This window comes from Peromyscus maniculatus, chromosome 1, assembly GCF_049852395.1.
Source record: "Peromyscus maniculatus bairdii isolate BWxNUB_F1_BW_parent chromosome 1, HU_Pman_BW_mat_3.1, whole genome shotgun sequence".
NCBI lineage: Eukaryota > Metazoa > Chordata > Mammalia > Rodentia > Cricetidae > Peromyscus > Peromyscus maniculatus.
In genome coordinates this window covers 192898740-192921317 of record NC_134852.1, presented here as the reverse complement: position 1 = coordinate 192921317, position 22578 = coordinate 192898740, and the positions used below count along the sequence as shown (strand labels likewise).

At 43.8% G+C, this 22578-nt stretch overlaps 1 protein-coding gene across 4 annotated transcripts in view; it reads right to left on the bottom strand.

Moving 5' to 3' along the window:
- Positions 1 to 22578, bottom strand: part of Entpd1 (ectonucleoside triphosphate diphosphohydrolase 1) — a 112640-nt gene that overhangs the window by 4060 nt on the left and 86002 nt on the right. For all 4 annotated transcript variants that reach the window (XM_042263448.2, XM_076563077.1, XM_042263449.2 and 1 more), the window contains 7 exons: positions 21914 to 22041; positions 13165 to 13282; positions 10019 to 10169; positions 8870 to 9029; positions 7663 to 7902; positions 6326 to 6586; positions 3169 to 3288 (listed from right to left, as the gene is read on the bottom strand). In XM_042263448.2, the coding sequence (XP_042119382.1) occupies positions 3169 to 3288; positions 6326 to 6586; positions 7663 to 7902; positions 8870 to 9029; positions 10019 to 10169; positions 13165 to 13282; positions 21914 to 22041 (1178 nt within the window). The remainder of the gene's footprint in view (positions 1 to 3168; positions 3289 to 6325; positions 6587 to 7662; positions 7903 to 8869; positions 9030 to 10018; positions 10170 to 13164; positions 13283 to 21913; positions 22042 to 22578) is intronic.

Sequence of the window (22578 nt, the reverse complement as noted above, 5' to 3'; positions counted from 1 at the left end):
GACACCACCAGCTCAGCACATAGGTCTGTCTACTGCTGTATTTCTCAAATGGGCCTTTTCTTTTGTCCACCATGAGCTAAGAGACAACTACCACCTGTTAAACATGTATTGTGTACTCAGAAGTGTGCCGAACATTCTATATGCAGTATTTCCTTACCCCATTGTTTTCAATATCATGCCCATCAAACGAACGAAATGTGCCATCAGTAAACCCTTTCTGACTGCGATCTAATAAATGCAGGGGAAAACATCCTATAAGATCCAATATTTCTTCATAATAAAAACACTTAATAAATAAGGTATACAAGGAACAGCCCCCAATATAATAAAGACATCTATTAGGCAAACTATCATCCAATACCACACTGAATGAAAGAAAAGCTGAACATTTTTTGCATCTGTGTTCATCAAGAAAATTGGTACCTCCCTCCCCTGCCTTCCCTTTTTTCTCTATCTAGTTTTGTTATCAATGTCACACTGAAGTTGCAGAATGAGTTTGGAAGCATCACTTCCTGTTTATTGTATGGAGTGATTCATTTGGTTCTTCCTTAAAGGTTTGGTAGAATTCATCATTTGGCTTTTTTTGCAAATCAAATTCAAGAATACATTACAAAGACCATGTATCATGATCAAGTTTGGTTTCATTCTAAAGATGTGAGAATGGTTCAACATATGGAAATCAGGAAATATAAGGCAGATGTAAATAAAATCAGGCACAAAAATGCAATCATCTCAACAAATACATTAAAAATCTTTTGATAAAATATAGCATTCCATTCTTGTTCTTTTGATCTGATACTCAACAGAGCAAACACTATCAGAAAACACTTCAATGTTATAATTTAGTCAAAGTAGTAGGATACAAAATAAACACACAAAAAAAAATCAGTACCTTTGCTATACATCAAAAAATGACCTTACAGACCAAAAAAAAAAAAAAAAAAATCAAAAAAACAACCCCACTCACAGTTACCTCAACAAAAAAAACAAACAAACCTAGGAATAAAGCTAACCAGAAAGCTGAGTGAAAACTGCAAGAAAAACTTTCACACTGAAGAAGACACTAGATGGGAAGTCCTCTAAGTACATAGATCAGCATAAGTAATATTGTCAAAAGAACCCTGACACACTGTTAACAGAGAAGAAACAGTATTGTCATTACAGAAAACAGTACAAAGGTTCCTCAAAAATTACCAAGTGGTTCTGCATGATCCAGCAATTCACTAGTGTGTGAATATTCAAAGGAAATAAAATTAATGTCAGATAAACACCTGAATTCTCATTTATTGCAGCACAATCCAGAACAGAACAGATAGGGAATTAACCAATGTCTAGAGGTAAATACATAAAGAAAAATGAAGCTATACAGAAAATAAAATGCTAGTTAGCCCTACACACACACACACACACACACACACACACACACACACACACACCACATAAAGAATAAAATGATACAATACAGATGAACCTGGAGAACATTTCGTTAAGTCAAATAAGCCAAACACAAAAAGACAAATACTGAATTATCTTCTTATGGAATATTAAAAAGTTAGCCATACATAATAAAACCCATTATTACATAATAAATAGATACTTAAAAAGATTTCACAGCATTGAGACAAGGAGTAGTGGTTATCAGAGGACAGGAAAAGCAATGGTACAAGGGATGGTGGGGGGCTGGTAAGAAGATGAAAGGTCATCACCAGATAGGAATAAGCTCTGCTCCTCTCCTGTGTGGTAGTTTGACTATAATTAGCAATAACAAACTACAGATTTAAAAACTTAGAAAAGGTTGTTGATTGCTCACCACAAATAAATGGTACATGATTATAGGTGATAATTATGACCATTATTCTGTATGATATGTGCATGGTACATATATAACACTGAAATATCATATTGTATACCATAAAAAATGTATCTATTAAAAATAAGATAAAACAATAGAAAAGTCAGCTTTTAAAAAATTAAGGGATGGGGCCAGGAGGTGATGGCGCATACTTTTAATCCCAGCACTAGGGAGGCAGAGGCAGGCAGATCTCTGTGAGTTAGAGGCCAGCCTGGGCAACAGAGTGAGCAGAGTGAGATCCAGGAAAGGTTTTAAAGCTACACAAGCGAAACCCTGTCTTAAATAAATAAACAAATAATAAAAATAAAGGGATGGGGCTGGAGAAGTGGCTCAGTAGTTAAGAGCACTAGTTGCTCTTCCAGAGGTCCAGAGTTCAATTTTCAACAATCATATGGTGGCTCAGAACCATCTATAATGTGATCTAATGTCCTCTTCTCTCATGCAAGCCTACAGGAAGACAGAGCACTCATATATATAAATAAATCTTTAAAATAAAATAAAGGGATGACTTCATTTTTGATGAGGGACTTCTGGATGGTCTTTTTTAATCCTGCAAAAGGATATATGTATCTGCTTCTTCCCTCTTCTGACCTAACAGTAAAGGCCCTGGCAGCCATGCTGTATCCATGACAACCATGACACTTGAACTAGAGAAGCAATGGCTGAGTTAGAGAAGCTACTAATTCCACGGGAGCAGCTGCTCGTTGCAAAACTGTGCGTTAAGTAACAAATGCAGGACATTGCTTAAGCATTGCTTAAATCATCAGGGACTGGTGATAAAGACATTCCCAGGCCCATTCTCTGGCCTCCTCTAACACATTTGCTGGACTTTTGTCAAATCAGCATGAAGCCATGTATATGTTTACAGCCTTCACAACATTGCGGGTACAGGACTGCTGTGGGATGGTCTGTATGTCAAATTACTCTGATTGGTCAATAAATAAAACACTGGCCAGTGGCTAGGCAGGAAGTATAGGCAGGACTAACAGAGAGGAGAAAAGAACAAACAGGAAGGCAGAAGGAGTCACTGCCAGCCGTCGCCAGGACAAGCAGCATGTGAAGATGCCGGTAAGCCACAAGTCGCGTGGCAAGGTATAGATTTATGGAAATGGATTAATTTAAGCTATAAGAACAGTTAGCAAGAAGCCTGCCACGGCCATACAGTTTGTAAGCAATATAAGTCTCTGTGTTTACTTGGTTGGGTCTGAGAGGCTGTGGGACTGGCGGGTGACAAAGATTTGTCCTGACTGTGGGCAAGGCAGGAAAACTCTAGCTACACAGGACCAATTTCACAATTGTGATTTCTGGTCACTTACCTCTTCCCAAGGCTTTGAGCAAAATTTTTTTAAGATCTCAGTCATCTTTTCCTGGGAGGAGACACTGTCTTTTTCCATCTTCTTAAAAAAATCCATCACAAAGTAGAAAGCTGAAAATGCCTGTGGAAGCAGAGTGCAGAGTTTCAGGCTGTGTCCAACACACGGGGGACGTCGACTAGAACCCTTCCAGAGCTCACTTCCAGCTCTAATGACAAGGGAACCCTCTACTGGCAATCCTATAATGTAAACAAGCTGTCTGCTTCAATTTCAGCTAAAATAAACCCAGTGGGAGTTTCTTTAAAGATGCATAATTTTAAAAACTTTGTATATAGAATCATATCTTAACAAAAATAAGTAACTGTATGCATTAGTCATTTGTATGACACATGGTACATTTGTATGGAATAAGACTTCATTTTTTAAACCTTGATTTTTCTTGTATTTCCGGTTTAAACCGTTGTCTGGTAATACAGCCCCAAGGCCAGCAAGCCCCCTCCAGGTCAATTTCACCTCACTTCAACTACTGACACAGGAGCCCAGAAAACTCAGAACCACAAGATGACAAGGACAGCAGCGGCTGGTCCAATAGCTGAGGTCCCATGCATACTGAGGCTGGGCAGGGGAGACAGCCAGGGAAATGTCGGCCAGTCTTACACATCCGATAGTCCAACCACAGAAGGGGAGCAGGAAGCCTTGGCAGTAAAAAGCAAAGAAGCTGAGATCTTAGGTGTTGGATTTGCCCCTTGACCAGATAATGAGAACGGCACTGTCTAGGCAGCATGGGGCTTTGGGCATTTTCCCTAAGGAGTCTCTGTTCGGTAACAACAAATGTGTCTTTGTAAGCCTTGACTTTCTCACTGTACCTTGAAAGACTTGACATTGTTCCATGTCTGGTCACATTGAGATTCTCTGAGAACTTCATTTTTAATTTGTAACAAGTGTTCACAAAGCTGATTTCTTTCAAAGAAGGAGGGAAAGGAGGACAATGGGGAGATAAGAGGGGAAGGAGGGAGAAAGGAACATCTGGTGGCACATGTCCATCATCCCAACTAACTACTTAGTTGGAGGCAGGAGGCTTGCAAAGAAAAGGCCGGCCTGGACAACTTAATAAACTGCTGATTCAAAATTAAAAAGCACCTATTAATAAATTCTTAAGTAATTTTTAAATGGTTGTATGTGGATTTTCAATCGTGCTGCTCATTGACCAGTGGGGCACCACCCATGCATGTAAAGCATTTAAAATGAGCTTTCATTATACTTCTCTATTTCTGCTCTTTCTTGTTTATGTAAATTGTACAAAGCGTTCTTAAGCAACAATTTCTAAATTACCTCATAAATAATTCTCAACAGATGTTCTCTCTTTCCTCTTGGTGTTTCTACTTTGCTTTGACATTAGATTCAATCTAGGTGCCAAGGACACAGCATTGCCAGACTAGAGAACACAGACTAATTTTAATACTACATTTTCAGTGAGATACAGAACATCAGGCTGACTAAAGTTGCAGCAAAGCTTCCCGCTCCACAAATGCTCTGTGCTGCACAACTCCGGGCTAACTGGCTCTGGAAACAGGAACACATTCTTTCCCACAGGAGTTCATTCATTTTCCTTTAGATTTATCCTTCTCGGCTCTAACCAGAACGAAAAAGCCCTAGGCCGTCTCCAGAGACCTTAGCCATATGCCTCCTTCTTGTGTCCCCTTTCTTCCTCTTCTAAAAGTTTCTCTCAAGCTAAGGAAGGTCCCTTGGTCCCCCAAAAACCCCATGGCAGGAAGCCAGTACCAGTTCGGCCACATGGCATCTAAGCCAGGTTTCAGGTTGGAATTGATGCCAACAGCTGACCAACTGCTCAGCAGCCATTGATGGTGCTGTACTCATCCCAGGAGCCTGCGGAGGGGAAAGCTGTGGTCTCACCACAAGGCAGACCTGGGTCCATGGCTCTCCCCATTGTTTCCTCAGAGGCCACGAGAACTGAGAGCACCCACAGTTCACAGGACAGGGGTTCAGTCAGTTCTGATGACAACAGACCCTCTGCTCGCTCCCTGCAGCTCTTTGTGTGACATTAGATAGGACGTGCAGACTTTGCAAACAAACGAACAAACCCCTCTCATGTGGGGTCCAGGGATAACTGAACCTCCCCTTGTCATCTGTTCTGCTTTCTGAAAAGGAAGAAAGGAAGACAAAGGCCTGGGCCTTTGATCAGTATTGTGGACAATGAATATATCTGTAACCATTGCTTTGTAGTTGGCCCTGGGTGGATGGTAGGTAACTCTTAACAATGTACTTCCTAACTGTGATCACAGTAGTGTGTGGTCTCAAGAAACAAACAGGCAGATTGAATGATTAATAGATCAAGGGGTATCTCTTCCTCTTCAGCACCAACACTGTCTTATTCTGGAGTGATTAGGAAAAGAAGAAACTGGGAATCAGGATCCAATAATCCCTCAGTCCTCCAAACTTTGAGGGATGCTTATTTATTATTATTACTGAAATTATTATCAATGAAACGGGTGTTTATTTAAGTTCTCCCTTGGTGGTTCCCGGTTTTCTGCTTCCTACATGTTTCTTAGAGAAGAAATCCCACGGCGGAGTCATCCCATGGCTGCTGCTGCTCTGACATCCTTTTTCGTGTGCTTAGCACTAAGGGCACAGGTTTGCCACGCATGGCTTGCAGCCGGCTCTGAGGGAGGGAGCATCCTTATGGAACTCTCATTTTACCCAGGTTGAAGAAACAAACAATAATTAACCTAAGCCAAGCATACTACTAATTCCCTTTATCAGATGGCTTCAAGATGTGCATTTCACCAAGGTCTGGCCAACAGACCCTGACAGGTGTCTGTTGTCTGGTGCATGAGAGATGCACAGAGAGAAACCTCTTGCCATTATTATTCTCTTTCCTACCTTGACTTGGCTGGTGAAGATGTGATGCTTGGAGCAGCAGCCACCCTCTTAGCACCATGAGAAAAATCAAGAAGATAATGGGGAAGGTGATCCTAACTATTGACATTGTTAGGCCAAAGTATCAAACACTGAGTTGTATCAAGACATTCTTACACGTAAGAAAAGAAGTTCATGTTATTTAAATACTTTATAGGCACATCCTGTACAACTTGTGACCCCAGACTCTCTAACCACATTTCTCGTCATTTCCCAGACTTACCCCAAAACTCCCATGGAGGGGTGGCAGGAAGACACCGTTGAAGGCGCACCGGGAGTAAGGGCAGTAGCTGTCGTTGAAGAGCTGGAGGATGCTCTGCTGGCACTGTTCGTAGTCTCCGGTGCCCTGGATTTGAAACTGATCAAACGGCAGCCTCTTTTCAAACCTCTTGGTGCAGGGGGTGCCGTAGAGCTCGCTTACATTCACTACCTTCTGGTATCCCGGGTGAAAGCATGGATCCCTGAGGGTCCCGTGACTTGAAACCTGAACGGAAGAAGCACTTGGATACCAAATGATTGTACTCAGAACAGCATCCTCATGTCCCCTGTCCTACCTTTATCACTCTTGAGAATAAGTTTTTAAAAGAAGGTTTATAGACAAGGCCCCAGGCACGGCATATGATGTATCAGAGTATTTGTGCCTGAACCCGGAAATGCCACCAGCTGGGAATGGCCATGGGCTCTTAGTGCACAGCACACAGACGAGGAGCAGGTTCGCAAGGACAAGTGTCCAGAGACTCCAGCCTGGGTGTGGCTGTGTCTGCATGTGGTCCCTTCTCCTCCCCAAGCAGACTGGAGGCTTCAGGAAAATGGGAAGATGCCTCAGGGCTTTTATCCCAGCAATGAAAAAAAAAAAAACAACATAGATTTTTAAGCCCCAAGAAAAATGAGAGATGTTATGGATAAGAGTAGTGTGAACTTTGGGGTGTGGGGACACCTCTCAACTGCACCTGCTTCAGGATGGCAGTCTTGGTGATGATAGTTTTAAGAACAAGAGAGTGCATGGGGGAGAGTAGAGGACTGTCCTTTCCTAGAGACAGGACAGCTGGATGTGACAACTTCCCTCTGTGTATATTTGCCAGGGTGTGTCCAGTATTCTCATTACATCAATTATTTATTCCTGAATTCAACACGCAGAAAACATCTGGGGGCAATTTTTAAAGTGCTGATTGACAAATTCTGTATTTTCCCTGCAGTGGTTTTTTTTTTTTTAATCTCTCTGAAAAATGGTGTAGACAAACTTACAAATGGCCACTCCTCCCCCAAACAATACCCTAGCATGCAACTTGCATTTATCAACACCACTGGGGCCAGAAATTAATTCCCAAACAAAGGTCTGAGTGATGTCCTTGGAGACAGTGCAGTAAACAAACATGGGAGAGGACGTCTGGTGGAACCATCACAGGGGCCACCAGATGTAGTTTGGTGTCCCGCCTGAGAAGGGCTGGAAAGTGCAGTGCCCAGCTTCAGACCAATTACGGGATTGCAAAGGGGGATAACAGGATGTGGGGGCTGAGGACCAGATGTGGGCAGGGCAGAACTGAACTCAGTTGCACTTGCCTGAATGTCCTTGGCTAGTTTCTGCCAGAGCGCCTGGTCCTTCCCATAGCACAGGAAGCTGTGTGTGTACACAGTGTAGTCCTCACCATAGAGGCGAAATTGCAGAGAGTTTTCTGGGGCCTCTATAGTGCTGTTGAGGGGCACAAAGGTGATTTGTGTAGAGGCGCCTCCGAGATCCAAAGCGCCAAACGTGTCCTGTTTCTGATGGTCTCTTGAGATGAGGCTTCGCCAACTCTGTTTCTGAAAGGAAGGACAGTGCTAGAAGTCTCTGGACATCCTACCTCCTAAAGACAGAGGTCCAGGGTCCGAGAGTGGGGGGAAAGCCCACTATGGATTCCCAAATCAGCAGCCAGCAAGAGGGCTTTGAAGACCAAGCTCAGGGAAGAGCAATGTAAGGCCAGGAAACCCACAGCTCACAAACGAGAGCAAATCCCCCACTCAGTCACCAGCTACTTTACCTGGGCCAGAAAAGATTCTATTTTTAAGCATCATTGGCGGGGGTGGGGGATGGAGGGGTAGTGCTAATAGGGGTGATAATGTGCCACATGTGGCTGTTCTGTGAGTTGAGCTACACCACGAGGAGAGTGCTAAGTACTGTTTGCTTAGCAAATACTGTTTCATTTTACGTTGTGTTACTATGTTGCTCAGGCTGGACTCCAACTTGAAATTCTCTTGCCTCAGTCTCACTCAGTCTCTGTCCAGTTAGTCTTACTTTAAATAAGATTAAAATGATCTTCAATGAAACAGATTTGGGGGGCTGGAGAAAGCTCACTAGCTAAGTGTACATATTGCTCCTGCAGAGGACTTGAATTTGTTTCCTAACATTGGGAGGCTCACAACTGCATGTAACTCCAGTTTCAGGAGATCTGACAGCCTCTTCTGACTTCCGAAAGCACTTGTAACCATGTACACATACCCACACAGAGGCATACCATATACATAATTTTTAAAAATAAAAATAACATCTTTAAAACAGATTTTAATTTCCTCTGTGTCTCCCTGGGATGAAGACATGGCTTCAATATTCTCCAGTAGTAACAGTAAAGTAAATATTCCTCTAGTGATGGTTACAAATGTAGGAGTACATTTATCCACTCATTTATTCACTCATCTGCCCATCATTCATTTTACTAAAGACCCAAATATTACCTAAGACAGCAATGGCATTGACCCTCTAGGAACCACCTCCTTGGAGTGAGATATTTACCTGAATGAATCTGCCCAGCAGGTAGTTGATAGTAATCCACCCATAAGCACCTTCCTCTTGGCCAGTGATGATCTTGGCACCCTGGAAGTCAAAGGGGTAGCTGCTAAGGCTTCTTGACACTGCAGCCAGGACCCTGTCTGCTGATTGTTCACTTTCCATTCTACATAAAAGAAGAGATGAAGTTATCATTTTTTTTTTGTCTTCATAGTTACACCTACCCATTTCAGCTAGAGAACATAACACACTACAGTAGACACAGGGCCCTGGGCATGGCTTTCACAGGAGTCATCCTTTTGGCTCTGCCCCTCCAAGTCCAAATCCTCCAGTCATTGAGTAGATGTACCTTTCCAAAGTACCAGTTTGGCTTTGCTCCCTGGCTTAAACAGTATCAGAGGTTTTTAATGGCTGTGGTGGTAGCTTGGTGTTGTCTGGCCATATTGGGAGCTGGGTTGTGCTGTGTTAACCATCACTGGCCCCTGCTTGCTTATACTTCAGACTCTGAGTGATGCCAGTTTGGGCTGTAGAAATGAGTAACAGAGGCCCAAGTTCCCCTGAAGCCAGACTGAGAAAATCTTCCTCTCATTATTATTTTTAGGTTTTTAGGTCTGTTTGAAACCCTGAAACCTAAAGGGAGTCTTCACAGTTGTCATATAAAGATGTGACTGTTCCCAAGACCCAGTCTGAAACTCTGAGAGCCCCTGAGTGAGAGGGTGCACCTCCCAGCTGGGTCTCACATGGAAAGTCACCTTCTCACATATTGTGGGCTGAGCAGGCACTCACAGCACCCTGGAGGAATGGAAGACGATGTAAACAATTCACACAGATACTGATGGGGTGACCAGCCAATTTGTTAGCTGTAATTACTTGTCTTGGGATATTGGTGGGTCTCCCTTTGCCTTCTTCCTCCCAGATGTTGATTGATTCTATCTTCAGTCCTGAATTTCAGAGTACATGTCCTTAATCTTCCTCTCCAATACTCTGTCCTCTTTGACTTCCCCAAGGGAGACACTTAAAACTTACCATTATATATACTTAATAAGGTATTTCTTAGCACAGGATCTGGTGTGTGAGGTAGCTATAAGTCCCATAATCCTCGGCACCCTGGCACTGTCTCTAGCTCCTAGTTCCCTAGTCTACATGCTGCCCTACCTAAGTAAGCGCATGCCAGCCGTGGCTCCCAGGTACACAGGTGTCTCACGCTGCTTAGATGTTGGAATCAAGTCAGTGGACATTTTCATGCATTCGGCCAAGTATGTGCCTATTTCATTTGTTTTCTGAGCATATTTTGAGATTCCAGGACCTAAGGAAGATACAGAAGATGAAAATCTTAATTAATAAATAAATAAGAAAGAAAGGAAGGAAGGAAGGAAGGAAGGAAGGAAGGAAGGAAGGTGTGGGGCACACCTTGACCATATCAAAGAAAATTGCTTGCTGAGAAAATGGAAGGAAACACTTCTCCATATGACCTACATTATGCTGTGTTACTTAGAGGGAATAGTGATTAATTTTGATTGTCAGCCGGGCGGTGGTGGCGCACGCCTTTAATCCCAGCACTCAGGAGGCAGAGGCAGAAGGATCTCTGTGAGTTTGAGGCCAGCCTGGTCTACAGAGCGAGATCCAGGACAGGCTCCAAAGCTACATGGAGAAACCCTGTCTCGAAAATAATAATAATAATAATAATAATAATAATAATAATTGATTGTCAACTTAATGGCAGTAAGAATTACCTAGTGAATGAACGAGGTACCCTTTGGGTGTGTCTGTGAGGCTGGTTGGAGAGAGCTTTAACTGGAGGGGAAAGATGTGGGCAGCACTCTACCCTGGGGCTGGGGTTCTAAGAGAAAGCTGGGTGAGGCCATTCGCTGCTTCCTGATGTGCCCAGATGTAAAAAGCTCCTGTCGGCCATGCTTCCCCACCATGACGAACTGTTTCCCTCAGAACCAAGAGCCAGTGTAAGTTCTTCTTCCTTAAGTTTCTCTCTCAAGTATGTCATCATAGTCGTGAGAAAAGTAGATAATAATATGGTATTGCTTAAGATGTAATTTTTAAACCTTGCCGGTACAGCCTGGTGTTCAACAGTTTGGCCACAAGATGGTGCAATTTCACATAAAATTGAGCACTATCCTCTGACACTACAGTGGCCTCTCTCTGTTGGCCACTTTTGGATGATCCTGCCACTGAGCTGTAATTAGCAACGTTAGTTCCTGGAGGGCCAAGGTAAAGATAGCGTAAACGTTGAAATAACACATCTGACACACTGGCTTTTCCTGAAAAGACAGAACGTGTCACCAGCTAGCTATGTCATAGAGTGTGCCCCAAAATTTATATGGTTTCTTCCTTTGTTAAAATAAACAGAAACAGAATCTGCGTATCCTGAGTCTTCTCCGCTCCGGCACCCTGCCTCCCTACTAAGACTGTTATTCCAGTTTTAGAGCAAACTAATGGTTGCTATGGTGAGGACTGAGCCAGGCTCCTGAGCTTTCTGAGTTTAATACTGCCATGTTTCCGTCTCACTCGGAGGTGAATTCCAGAGCGCTTCCTAGCAAGAATCTGCTTTCAAGGTGATTGTTCAAATGGGCTTTTAAACAGCCTGCTTGCTTAACATCATGCGACGCTCCGTGCTGTGTTAGCAGTTCACTCCTGACCCAGGCAATCGTTCTTTGTTTCGTTAACTCTGCTTGGAGGAGAACTCCTGTACTTGTTGGGCCAAACACCTGCATCCATGGGATGAGTCTCAGAAGAAAGACATCTGCTGTAATGTTTTGTTTTATTTTAAAATGGAGGGCAGCCCGTGAAGTGAAGGGTGGAACTTCTAGGAACTCATGGAGCGTTGCCTCATTGCAGCTGCGAGGCCTAAGAGGCTCCAGGCAGAACGGCATTCTCTCTTTATCCACGCTTAGTCCCTTGGCAAATTACAGAAATCAGTGGAAGCTCCAGACCATCAGATAAAAAGCCAGTTCTCTTCTGGAATCTAGTTTATTTGCTTGAAAAGAAACAGTATGTTCTTGGCTGCAAAGGCCAAGAGACAATGATCACAGGGATTGTGGTAGGATGTGGTGTCTGGGGCATGGTGGAGAGCAGGATGGAGGAAGTCAGGGAGCCGGGCAGCCAACCATCCTCCAGGTGTGACCTTAAAAGGTGGCAGGGGGGCAGGGGGGGCAGGGGGGGCGGGGGGGTTGTCAGCATGTAAAGCAGCACTTCTGTGGTGCCTACAGCACAGCCAGGGGCCTGGGGCACCAGCCAGTTCTTGCCACTCATGGGGCACTAACCCTCCAGGCTTTTTTTTTTTTTTCCTTCCCTGGAAAACAAGATTTAAATGACCCCAGCCCTAAAAGTCTGTGGTCTGCTCTTCTCTGCCTCTAAAGAGACCAAAAGTGTTTGAGATGTTCCTTCAAGTTGCAGATCTGAGTCTAAAAATGAAGGGAGCAGGAGATCATACCATCAGAAGTACCTGGTGACTTTTGGAAATGTAAATCCCCAGGCTCCGCCCAGATCTGTTGTCTCAAGGAACTCTGGCAGTAGGGGGCCCTACATCCACGCTCTAAGAGCCCCCTCCCACCCCTACCCTGTAGTTCTGGGTCGAAGAATCACTGACCCAGATGTGGGTCTAACAGCCAGCTCCATCAGTTGCCGGTCTAAGTCACTTGAAACAAGTGGCATGACCTGTCTTAATCTTGCTGCCCTCATTTTTTTTTAAAGCATGACTTCTGCTACTCACCCAGCCGGTCCTGAGAGTGAGAATACACGCATTGAGTTCTTAGTGTGGAACACACAGAAGAGCCCTATTGATGAGAACTATTATTGTTCAATTCTTTTTATTTGTGTGTGTGTGTGTGTGTGTGTGTGTGTGTGTGTGTGTGTGTGTTGCTGGGAATCCAACCTAGGACATCACAACTATTAAGCCTGCACAACACCACTGAGTCACACCTTCAACACCTCCAGCTATTTTTAAATTTGCTTATTTTTCAAGGATTGATTTCAATATTATTGTTGTTGTTATTTTCAGTAATATGGATTAACAATGTAAGACAAACCTCTACTGCTGAGCCACATCTACGACTTGTTTGAGGCAGAGTCCTGCTACGCTGTCCGGACTGACCATGAACTCACTCTGTGGTCCAGGCCGGCCTGAAGCTTGTGACCCTCCTGCTCACCAGCCTGTGCTACTAGCCCTGGCTCAAAGTCATTTTATAGTGGCTGTAAAATAGCAACGCTGCCTCCACCGTGTCCCTCCCTCGGCTCCGTGCCGGCTCCTTCGCTCCTGGGTCTTCCCTCTTCCCTGGCCTCCGTCTCACCTTTCACTTGACATTCTTCTAACTGGTGCACCACGCCCGTGTCGTTCTCCTTCTCCGCCGGCCACTTGTAGATGTACAAGTTGGTGTGCGAAGACCCGGCGTCCAGCACAATCCCATACTGAGGGCGAAGCAAATTGAAAACACTTATCAGCGTGACACATACCTCTCCATATTTAGCTTGCAAAGGAAGTCGACAGAGAAGACAGGAATTTTCAAACCATAAAGAGAAAGTACTCTAACCCGAGGGGAGCATTTGGTGCTGGGGACTAGACTTAGCCCAATCCAAGGATTACCAGTGAACCAGGGTCCTCTAGATAAGGACTCCTAATGCAGCCTACACTTTACACACATTCAGGCCACACCCAGAGCAGGCCTGAGCCATGGGATTATTCAGAAAATGCTCAGTTATTCTAGTGCAGAAGCAGCTGAGATACTGTGGAAGGAACAGAAAACGAACCCAGTACTTCTCAAACTTGTCCACACCCTGGGATCACCCGAGAACTCCAGAGGCTGAGGCTGGGTCCCACCTCAGACACTGGTTTAGCAGTGGTCTGGTCGTGAGCATAGTCACAAGATCCTGTGGGACCCTAATGTGCAGACAAGCCTGGCAACCACTGAGCTAACCCATGGAGGCTGCAGAGACGTAACAAATACGTTCATCTGATTTGGGGTCAGTGAGTGTGGAGTTATATTTTAAGAGAGAGAAACACTAAGTGTGCTTGCTTTTTTTAATTCAGAAAATAACTGTGAAGTTGTATTCAGTGTATTTTAAGACATATAAACTTCATGTTTGAGGCTCTTAGGGGGAGGTCGCAGGAATCAATGGAACCAGGAGAAAATGAGCACAGGGCAGGAGCTCAGGTAATAAAGTGCTTCCAGCCCCAGCCCCTGCATGAGAAACCAGGCATGGTGGTGTATGTTTGCAACCCCAGCGCTGTGGAGGGAGGTAGAGGGGTGGGTCTGAGGCTGGCTGGTCAGCTAGCCTGGCCTAATCAGCAAGGCCCAGGCCCCAGCGAGGGCTCTGTTCAAAGAACAAGGAGGATGGTACCTGGGAAGGAATGGTACCTGAGGTTGTCTTCTGGCCCTACCCATGCATATGCACACATGTGTAGGTGTGCCCATCCACACATGTGTAGGTGTGCCCATACACACATGTGTAGGTGTGCCCATACACACATGTGCTCCTAACACATAGAAAATAAGAAGAAAAGGCAGCGTGAAGATGAACTAGGCAGTTAGAGGAGGAAGGGGGAAGAGTGAAGTCCCCACATTGGGTTTCATGAGTGTGTTTTAGTTTATGAATTTATGATATGAATGTAGATATGAATTATCTTATCTGAACTCAGAACAACGCCAGGAGGTAGGGGCTATTTTTATCCTTCCTATATAGATAAGAAACCACCAGAAGGTTAAAAAAAAATCTAGTTTGAATCAGGCTCAGAATCAAGACCTTATACATGGAACATGGAGCAAGGCTGAGTGCCAGGCTTCGGGGAGATGCTCCCTTAAAGACAATCCGTAACAACAACTCCAGCCCGGCGTGCAGGTGCGAGGATGCACCCCAGTGAACTTCTGCACGCTGCACACTCATCTGACCACCAGCAAAACCAAGATACAGAATCTTTGCTAGCCCCAGCAGGCTTCCTGATGCTCCTCTTAGTCATTTTCCCCAGGGAGCAGGTGACTTTCGTCTGTTTGGAACTGTGACAAAGGGAAATGACGTGGCATACCCACTAGGTGTAATCTCTTTCACTCTAGACTGAAATGCGTTCCAACTGTGTCCTTTGTTCATGCTTTTCCATTAGTGTAGAGTATTCTGCTGTGTGCATATGCTATGTTTTTATTTATTCTAAAGTTGATGGACAGTTGGATTATTTCTAATTGAGACCATTAGGAATATAGCTGCCTTGAACAGTCTCATGAATTTCATGTTTATGGAATAAAAGCTTCCACATTTTTTTTAGCTATCTCTCCCTTGGAGTAGACTGTCAAGTGTCTGCCCATTTTGATAAACTGATTATATTCCTAAATTGGGGATAAATCTGATGTTGATTAGTGATATCTGCTGAGGACTTTGTGAGAATAACGTGCTGGTACACATAGTTTGTTTTCTTACATAACTATGTGTAAGTGGTGTCCTGTGAGTATATATATATATTCACGTTGGCACATATGTGTGGGTGAGTGCATGTGGAGGCCCCAGGGTGACCCAGGAGTTTTCCTTAGTTGCTCTCCTCCTTGTTCACTGAGGCAGGATCACCAATACAGTTAGTCTAGCCAGTTTGCTATGGAGATCTCCTATCTCCACCTTTTGAATGGTGGGGTTATAGACAGGCTGCCAAGCCCTCCAACGTTTATGTAGTTCTGGGATCAGAACTCTGGTTCTCCTGCTCACCAGCAAGTGTTTTATCAGAGCTGTCTCCCCAGCCCCAGAACCTGTAGGTTTTACTCATCTCTAGTGGGAAGATGGAGAAGAAAAGTTGAGGAATGGTGTGCCATTTGAGCTGTGCAGTTCAAAAGGTGGTCTTCCACTTGAAAATCACACACACACACACACACACACACACACACACACACACACACACACACACATTTATATTATTTAAGTCCATATTGTTTATCTATTAATACCTAAGCGCTTACAGGTAGAAAAGACAAGAGTGAGGATTTAAGAGGCCTCCCTAAGCCACTAGGAATAGCTAAAGGTAGAGCCACTTGGGTACCTAGAGTCATTCCATTTCACCGGGAGGCACCAATATACAGACCTCCTAAGGATGCTTGACCCTCCAAAACCTCCTCAGTGTTCTCTGCCTCCTGAGGCACGGTTGGGGGGGGTGTCTCTTTAATTATTAGCTTCATGTGCTCAAAAAAATAATATCTGTATACTTGCTCTAAACATAACCAAGGAGCAAACAGGGAAGGCTCCTCTGAGTCATGGGAATCTAAGAACTGGCTTAGTTAGGTGATCACGGTGGGCAGGGAGAGATGCTGACTGGGATCCAGAACCTTTAGACCCCAGGGAAACCTCCCAGGGTTTGAAAAGGCACTCTGGGGTTATACAATAAAAAATTCCACTGTTCCCCAGCAGGGCCCCTGAATTCTTCCCACTAGAAAATGTTCCAGCCACAGTGGCATATGATAAGAGCTAGTGAGATAGTGGCAAGCAGCCTTTATCTAGAATCAGGATGTCCCAGTCTATTTCTGGCAGCATGAAAGCCTCCCTTCCAGGAGAGCCGAGGAGCTGGCCTTGCGTCTGTCAGCCTGTTTGTCTAAGGCCCTACGCAGTGAGACAGTGGAGAGATGATAGCATTAGGACATTTGTTTGCAAGTATTTAAGGAGGTGGCATTGGACATTCCTCAAGGATGGAAGACATTTCACCCCATGCACGGCACCTGTGAACCATACCCACTGAGGGCTGGTTTAGGTTGCCTCTAAGTTGTTTCATAGAACAAAGAGTTGACGGTTTGAGAACAGCTAAAGCTGGACAGTCCATGTTGTCAGTCAATACGTTTGGGGAGTTTGCCTCTTGTATTCCAGTGTCCCCCAGGATCCCAGATAGTCCCCACCTTGTGCCTGTCCACCACCACAGCATTCTCCAGAATATGCTCCAAGAAGCACGGGGGGGGGGGGGGGGGGGGGGGGGGGCCGCGCCGGCAACAGGATCTCAGCAAATCAATCTTGCCGGAAGTTTGGGGAATGTCCCTTCTCCCTCCCTCCTGGACTCACCATCCCATTAGCTAGTGACTACCTTAGGGAAACCTGACCATGAGAAAAAAACATGGTAAGATTTCCTGTAGCTCATATGTAAAGCATTTCTCATATGTAAAGCATTTCTGTGAATGTGCCTTTCATATTAAAGAAAAACATTAAGATTCCAATGGTGAGGAAGAAATCTGGCATTCCATTACTATTTTTATTATTATTATTATTATTATTATTATTATTATTATTATTTCAATAGTATTTTCCATTTTAAGAGTACCAAGGACCTATTAAATATCACCTAGAAAACAAGGGGGAAATACATTTAAAATTCCATCTAGATGCTTTTATTACCATTTTACCACCAAATCTTTGCTTCCTTCTGATCTTTTTTTAAGTGTGCATTTTCACAGGGTGATGATCTCTCTGTGCAAACGACCTTGCTCTAAGCCACCCACAGTCTCCTAATAGAAAGCAGTGACATTGGGGTTACTTTACACACTCTACCCCAAACTGCACAGCCGGGGGCTCTGGCTTAATGGTTTCCTCTCCAGCATGAGTTTGCTGGGAACTGACTCCCCATGTGAGTACCCTGGGAGGTGGGGCCTGATGGGAGTGTGTGTGCGGGACATGAAAATGCTATTTTCATGAGTAAATTAGTGAGCCAGGGAAGTGGGCTTGGGGAAGGAGGTCTGTCTTTTCCTAACCCACTGCTGTATGAAGAGGAGTGGCGCTCCCCTGCTAAGAAGGCAGCCTCCGGGATGTCATTTTGGAAACAGAGACTCGTCCTTGCTAGACTTAAAGTACAAAAGTTCATGGACCTTGGACTTCCCAGTCTCCAGAAGTTGGAGAAAGTAAATGTCCAGTCTTCATAAATTACACTTTTTGGTAGTCTGCCACAGCAGTTCAAAAGGGACTATGACTCCAGCTACCAGGAGCAACGTCACAGGGCCCCTTTAGAAACACTGGCTCTTTAAACCCTCTCCTCTCACTGTGCCCCGAGCCTTCCACTCCCCACCCCCCACCCCTTTAAAGGTCTTGTAGTAACTTCAGCAGCCCTGTTGGTCTGGCTCAGGGAGCCCCGGTATATAAACAAAGCTTATCTTTTACAATGTGTTTCTAATCCCTATAAACAAGCTAAGCTAGTTAAAGTGATGCCAGCGGAGCTGATAAACATCTATAAACTATTTATTCTTTTCTTTTTTCCTTTAGTCAGAGTTACTTACTAGTTCTTGAATATAAACTCTTATTTTGTTGTTATTTTTAAACCTGTGGTAAAACATGCATAAACACAAAATATACTATGTGAACCATTTTAGTGGCTGGTGAGTACATTATCATTGTTGTACACCAATCATCGCCATCCATTTCCATGTGCTGGTTTTAAAACTGGAGAATGTTAAAATACAGTAAAGTAAAAATAACAACAGCTATTTTCCAAGTGCACTTAGGCGTGCAAGTCAAAGCAAGTTCTTTCAAATTCTCCATAAAAAGACAGAATCACAAATGCCAATTCCAGAGTACCATTTTAGTCTGTTTTGGAAAGGCAGATTTGGGGAAATCCACCACCCTTCAGCAGCAGTGAGAAACCTTGCAGAGTGCTGGCTCAGAAACCCCAGCACACTAATGGGGAAGGGGCTTCCATGGAGTCTGTCTTCTGTCAAGAGGTGTCTACAGTGGACCACCACCCACACACAGCTTGGGTTGTCACAGATGCTCTGACAAGCCATCTCTTGCTTTATTCCATTTAATCCCAACCCATCTTCCAAGTAGATGTTATTACTGTTCACTTGACATGTAGGGAAAATGAGGTTTAGAGGAAGGAACTCACCTGTTTGTACCCCCTGTAACTGTGATTGAAATAAAAATATCCTGCCCCTTGAGTCTACTTTCCACAGTAAGGGCCTCTTGAATGCAAGCCTGAGGTTTGGTATAGGGCTAGTTAGCATGTCAAAATGTGGAATGTTCATGCTAAAAGGCATGTCAATGGCCAGTGTCTATATGAGCAGGGAATTAAAGAGTGGTAGACAGAGCAAAATTCAAAGCCTTTTCCCCACCTAGACTCATGGAGACAAAAGCACTCTTTAGAGGACAAAATTTGACATTGATTTTTGATTGTCCACTCCATTGAAGTCTTTGTTTTTAGAAGTACAGATTGATCATCTAAAAGTGCATGCTTAGTACTGATACGCAGTAATTCACTAACTTCCGTGGCCAGAGAATGCCTTAGGATGTCTGATGAAGATAGATTCTGAGCCTTCTTTTTGAACATTTACACTGAGGGTAAACAGGATGTCTGGAGGGTCCTGGGCTGGTGGTTTGCCACCTCCACAACACCCCTGTGTCCAAGAAGGATGCAGACTTTTCTTCAGATCCTGTTCACTCTACCAAGTCAGCAAATTTCTATAGCATCACCACTCAATTCAAGTGCTGGCCTGGCTGTGTGCTGACACTTACAGTGTGGCTATTTGATCAAGGATTATTTTCTCCTCCCAGTGTATGTACTTTCCAGTGGTGCTCACTGGTATATTTCCAGAACCTCAAACAGGGTAAATGTTCAATGACTGTCTATGAAATGAATGAGTACATAAAATGTATGCAAAGACAAATGAAACCCGGCCCCTGTCCTCAGTACATTCAGAACTGAGTAGTAGCTGGCCAAGTGAGTATGTGGACACAAAAAAGTGCTCTTACTGTGTTATGCCAGGTGCACCCCAGGCATGAGGCCACCACCTCCTCAGCAAGACTGAACCCAAACCATGTTAAGCAGAAATAAAACAAGGCTAGATCATCTGCCTACAGCAAAGAGTCTTCGAACAAACAGTCAAACAAGTGCTGTCTTTTACACAGTCACTTTAGAAGTGAATACAATCAGTTCTGCGTGTCTGTGGAGTCTTCATTCATGGAGAATGGCAGAAAAAAATACGACAGATGGCAGAGCAAAAATATTTCCTAAAATTGGTTCATACTAAACCTGTACAGTTTCTTCTTGCCATTGTTCCCAAAATAATGCAGCATGACAATTATTTGCACAGATTTTATATTATATTGGGTTTTATAGGAAATCTAGAGATGATTTAAAATATATAGGAATTATATCTCAGAACCTCAGATGGGTTATATGCAAATGGTACCCTTTGGCTATCATAAAGGGCTTGATTAGCCATAAATTTTTTAATAATAATGTTTTATTGATTCTTTGGGAATTTCACATCATGCACCTCAATTCCACTCATTTCCCTGTCCTTCCAAATCCACCATTGATCTTGTAACTCCCCCCCCCAAAAAAAATAAAAAAATTAAAATTAAAAAAGAAAGAAAAAAGTCTTGCCAATCCCTCTGGGCAATGACCTGCTCCTCTGTCAATCACAACCTTCTCTCATTCAGTTCTGTACTTGTACCACTCCACTCCTCTACCTTTCCTGCCTCTCCATCACACATTCGTTCATCGTCGTAGCATTGGGAGCTGTGGTGTGTCCTGCAGTACACACTTTTGCCCAAATAGCTTTACTTGCAAATGTTCATTACAGTGAATCATTGGTCTGGTTCAAGGGCTCTGGCTTCAGCTACACCATCAATACTGGACCCTCACTGAAAATCCTCTCAGATATACTGCTGTTGCCCAGAGTCATGGAGACCCTGTGGCTATGGTTCCAGAGGACTGGCCCCATCATGTCCTCCAGCTGCTCATGGTTGTGGCAGATATTGGGGTGGGCCAGCTCAAGGTAGGCCTGGGTGGTAGCTGAGTTGGTCAGTGCAGGGCCTCCTCCAGGCCTCACCCCGCCCCTGAAAGGAGTGGAGCCAGCTCTCCTAGGCCCACACCACAAAGCTAGGCACAGATTTTGATACTCAAGGTGGGCATCTTGGAACGCATAGACTCTGAGGACCAACGGTGCTTTTTACCAATTAACTTCTCAACATAGTTTAGTAGGCTGTGATGTATCAACCACACAGTAAAAATGGATCCATTTTTGTTTCTTAAGGTTTTGTCTCATACTCCATATTCATTCAACTGAGGTTTGAACCATTTCAGAGATGTCATCCGAGAGGACACTCTAAAGCAGCAATGTCCAATAGACCCTCTATAGTGGTGGACATCTGTCTGTATTGTCCAACATATCATTCCAAATATGTGATAGAAACCTTACTGAAATCAGCTAGGAACTTCAACTGTCCAGCTTTTGTATGTAAAATTGTCCTTGTACAAAATGAATCGGCAACATTTCCACATTCACTTCAATGGCAGTAGATGCTCTTTCGATACTATCACCTTTTACTTAATAAATGCCAAAGACCTTGCCCCCTTTTGCCAAACAATGTAACAAAACAGAAGCACAACAGACTTGAAGACCACTGCGTGTGAAGCAGCCAGCCCTGACCACAGCAAACACTGGGAACACAGAGCTCAAGTGTGCCTCCTCGGCAGCCCTTTCCCCCAGTGATGCAAGACAGAACATGCAAAAAGGTCAGAGCAAGAAGGCGATCACTTACTTTTAGAGCTGGTAAACAAATAGCAAGACCAAGATGTCATGATGCTTCAACTGCGAGTGAAGTCTTGCCAAGAGAACCAACCAATGCCACTAACATTGACCACCATCAGTGAGACAGCGCCAGCTTTTGCCCTGACAAAGCAGCTGCTGTACACAGCACAATCGGGATGAACTTGGGCAACAAACAGATGCCAATGGAACACCCACCCACGCCTTCCTACACAGCAAGTGATGTGGGTGGGTGGCAAAGGTTTCAGAAGCAGGGCATCCATCTGACTTCCCAGGCTCATAGGTCATCATCTTCTCATCAGTAGAATGAATATACTTCAAGATGTGTGTTTCAGGATTTAACTTATGCATATGTTATTGCCCACATACACATATGTGTTCACGGGCCCACTCTCTGTGAGGTGACCCCTTATAGATATGTTTATTGTCTTTTCACCTTAAACATAAAATAGCATACTTATAATGTATATATAAATGTACTACACTTTTAAATTAAAAAATAAAACAAAATAATGGCTGCATTACAAATATTTGTGATTTCACTTGCCTTAACATTTTCTGGCAATGGTTTGTTCTGGGTCAACCCCACAGCAATCAAAGCTATCACGGCCGAGACAGAGGAGAAACCGAGGATGATCAGGATATTTTTGGAGCAAAATCTCTTCACCTTAGAATCTGGAAACAAAAAACAAAACATGAGTAAGAAATCAATAAACCATGATTTTCCTTGCCTTTTTGTCTGGTTTTATGATGGTATCTAGAAACACCAGAGACATTAACAAAAAACCTATCTGTAGCCACAAGATACTTGCAAATAATTGGAAATAGTTCAAGAATAAAAAGTTTTGTCTGTACCATGAAGACTAAGCCAAGTCGGTGGTAAGGAAGGAAGGAAGAACAAACCTGGGCTACTCACAGGTGTAGAATGAGAAAGAGTACCATGGCTGCCTGATTTAATGGTGTGTCTATAAAAGACAAATAACAGCTAGCACAAGACATAATAGACCTCTTCATTTTTAAAATATACACATAAACTATTTAATTTACTGAAAAGAGAGAAAGAGACATCAAGCATATGTACGCCATCAAACATCAGATCCCACCACTGCAGAACGTTTTCTGGCTTGACACACCTTCAGGATCCCCAACACCTTTACATGGTAAGCTGGCAATCGCCTTAAGACTGAGGAATTTTCAATCCTTTAGACTGTC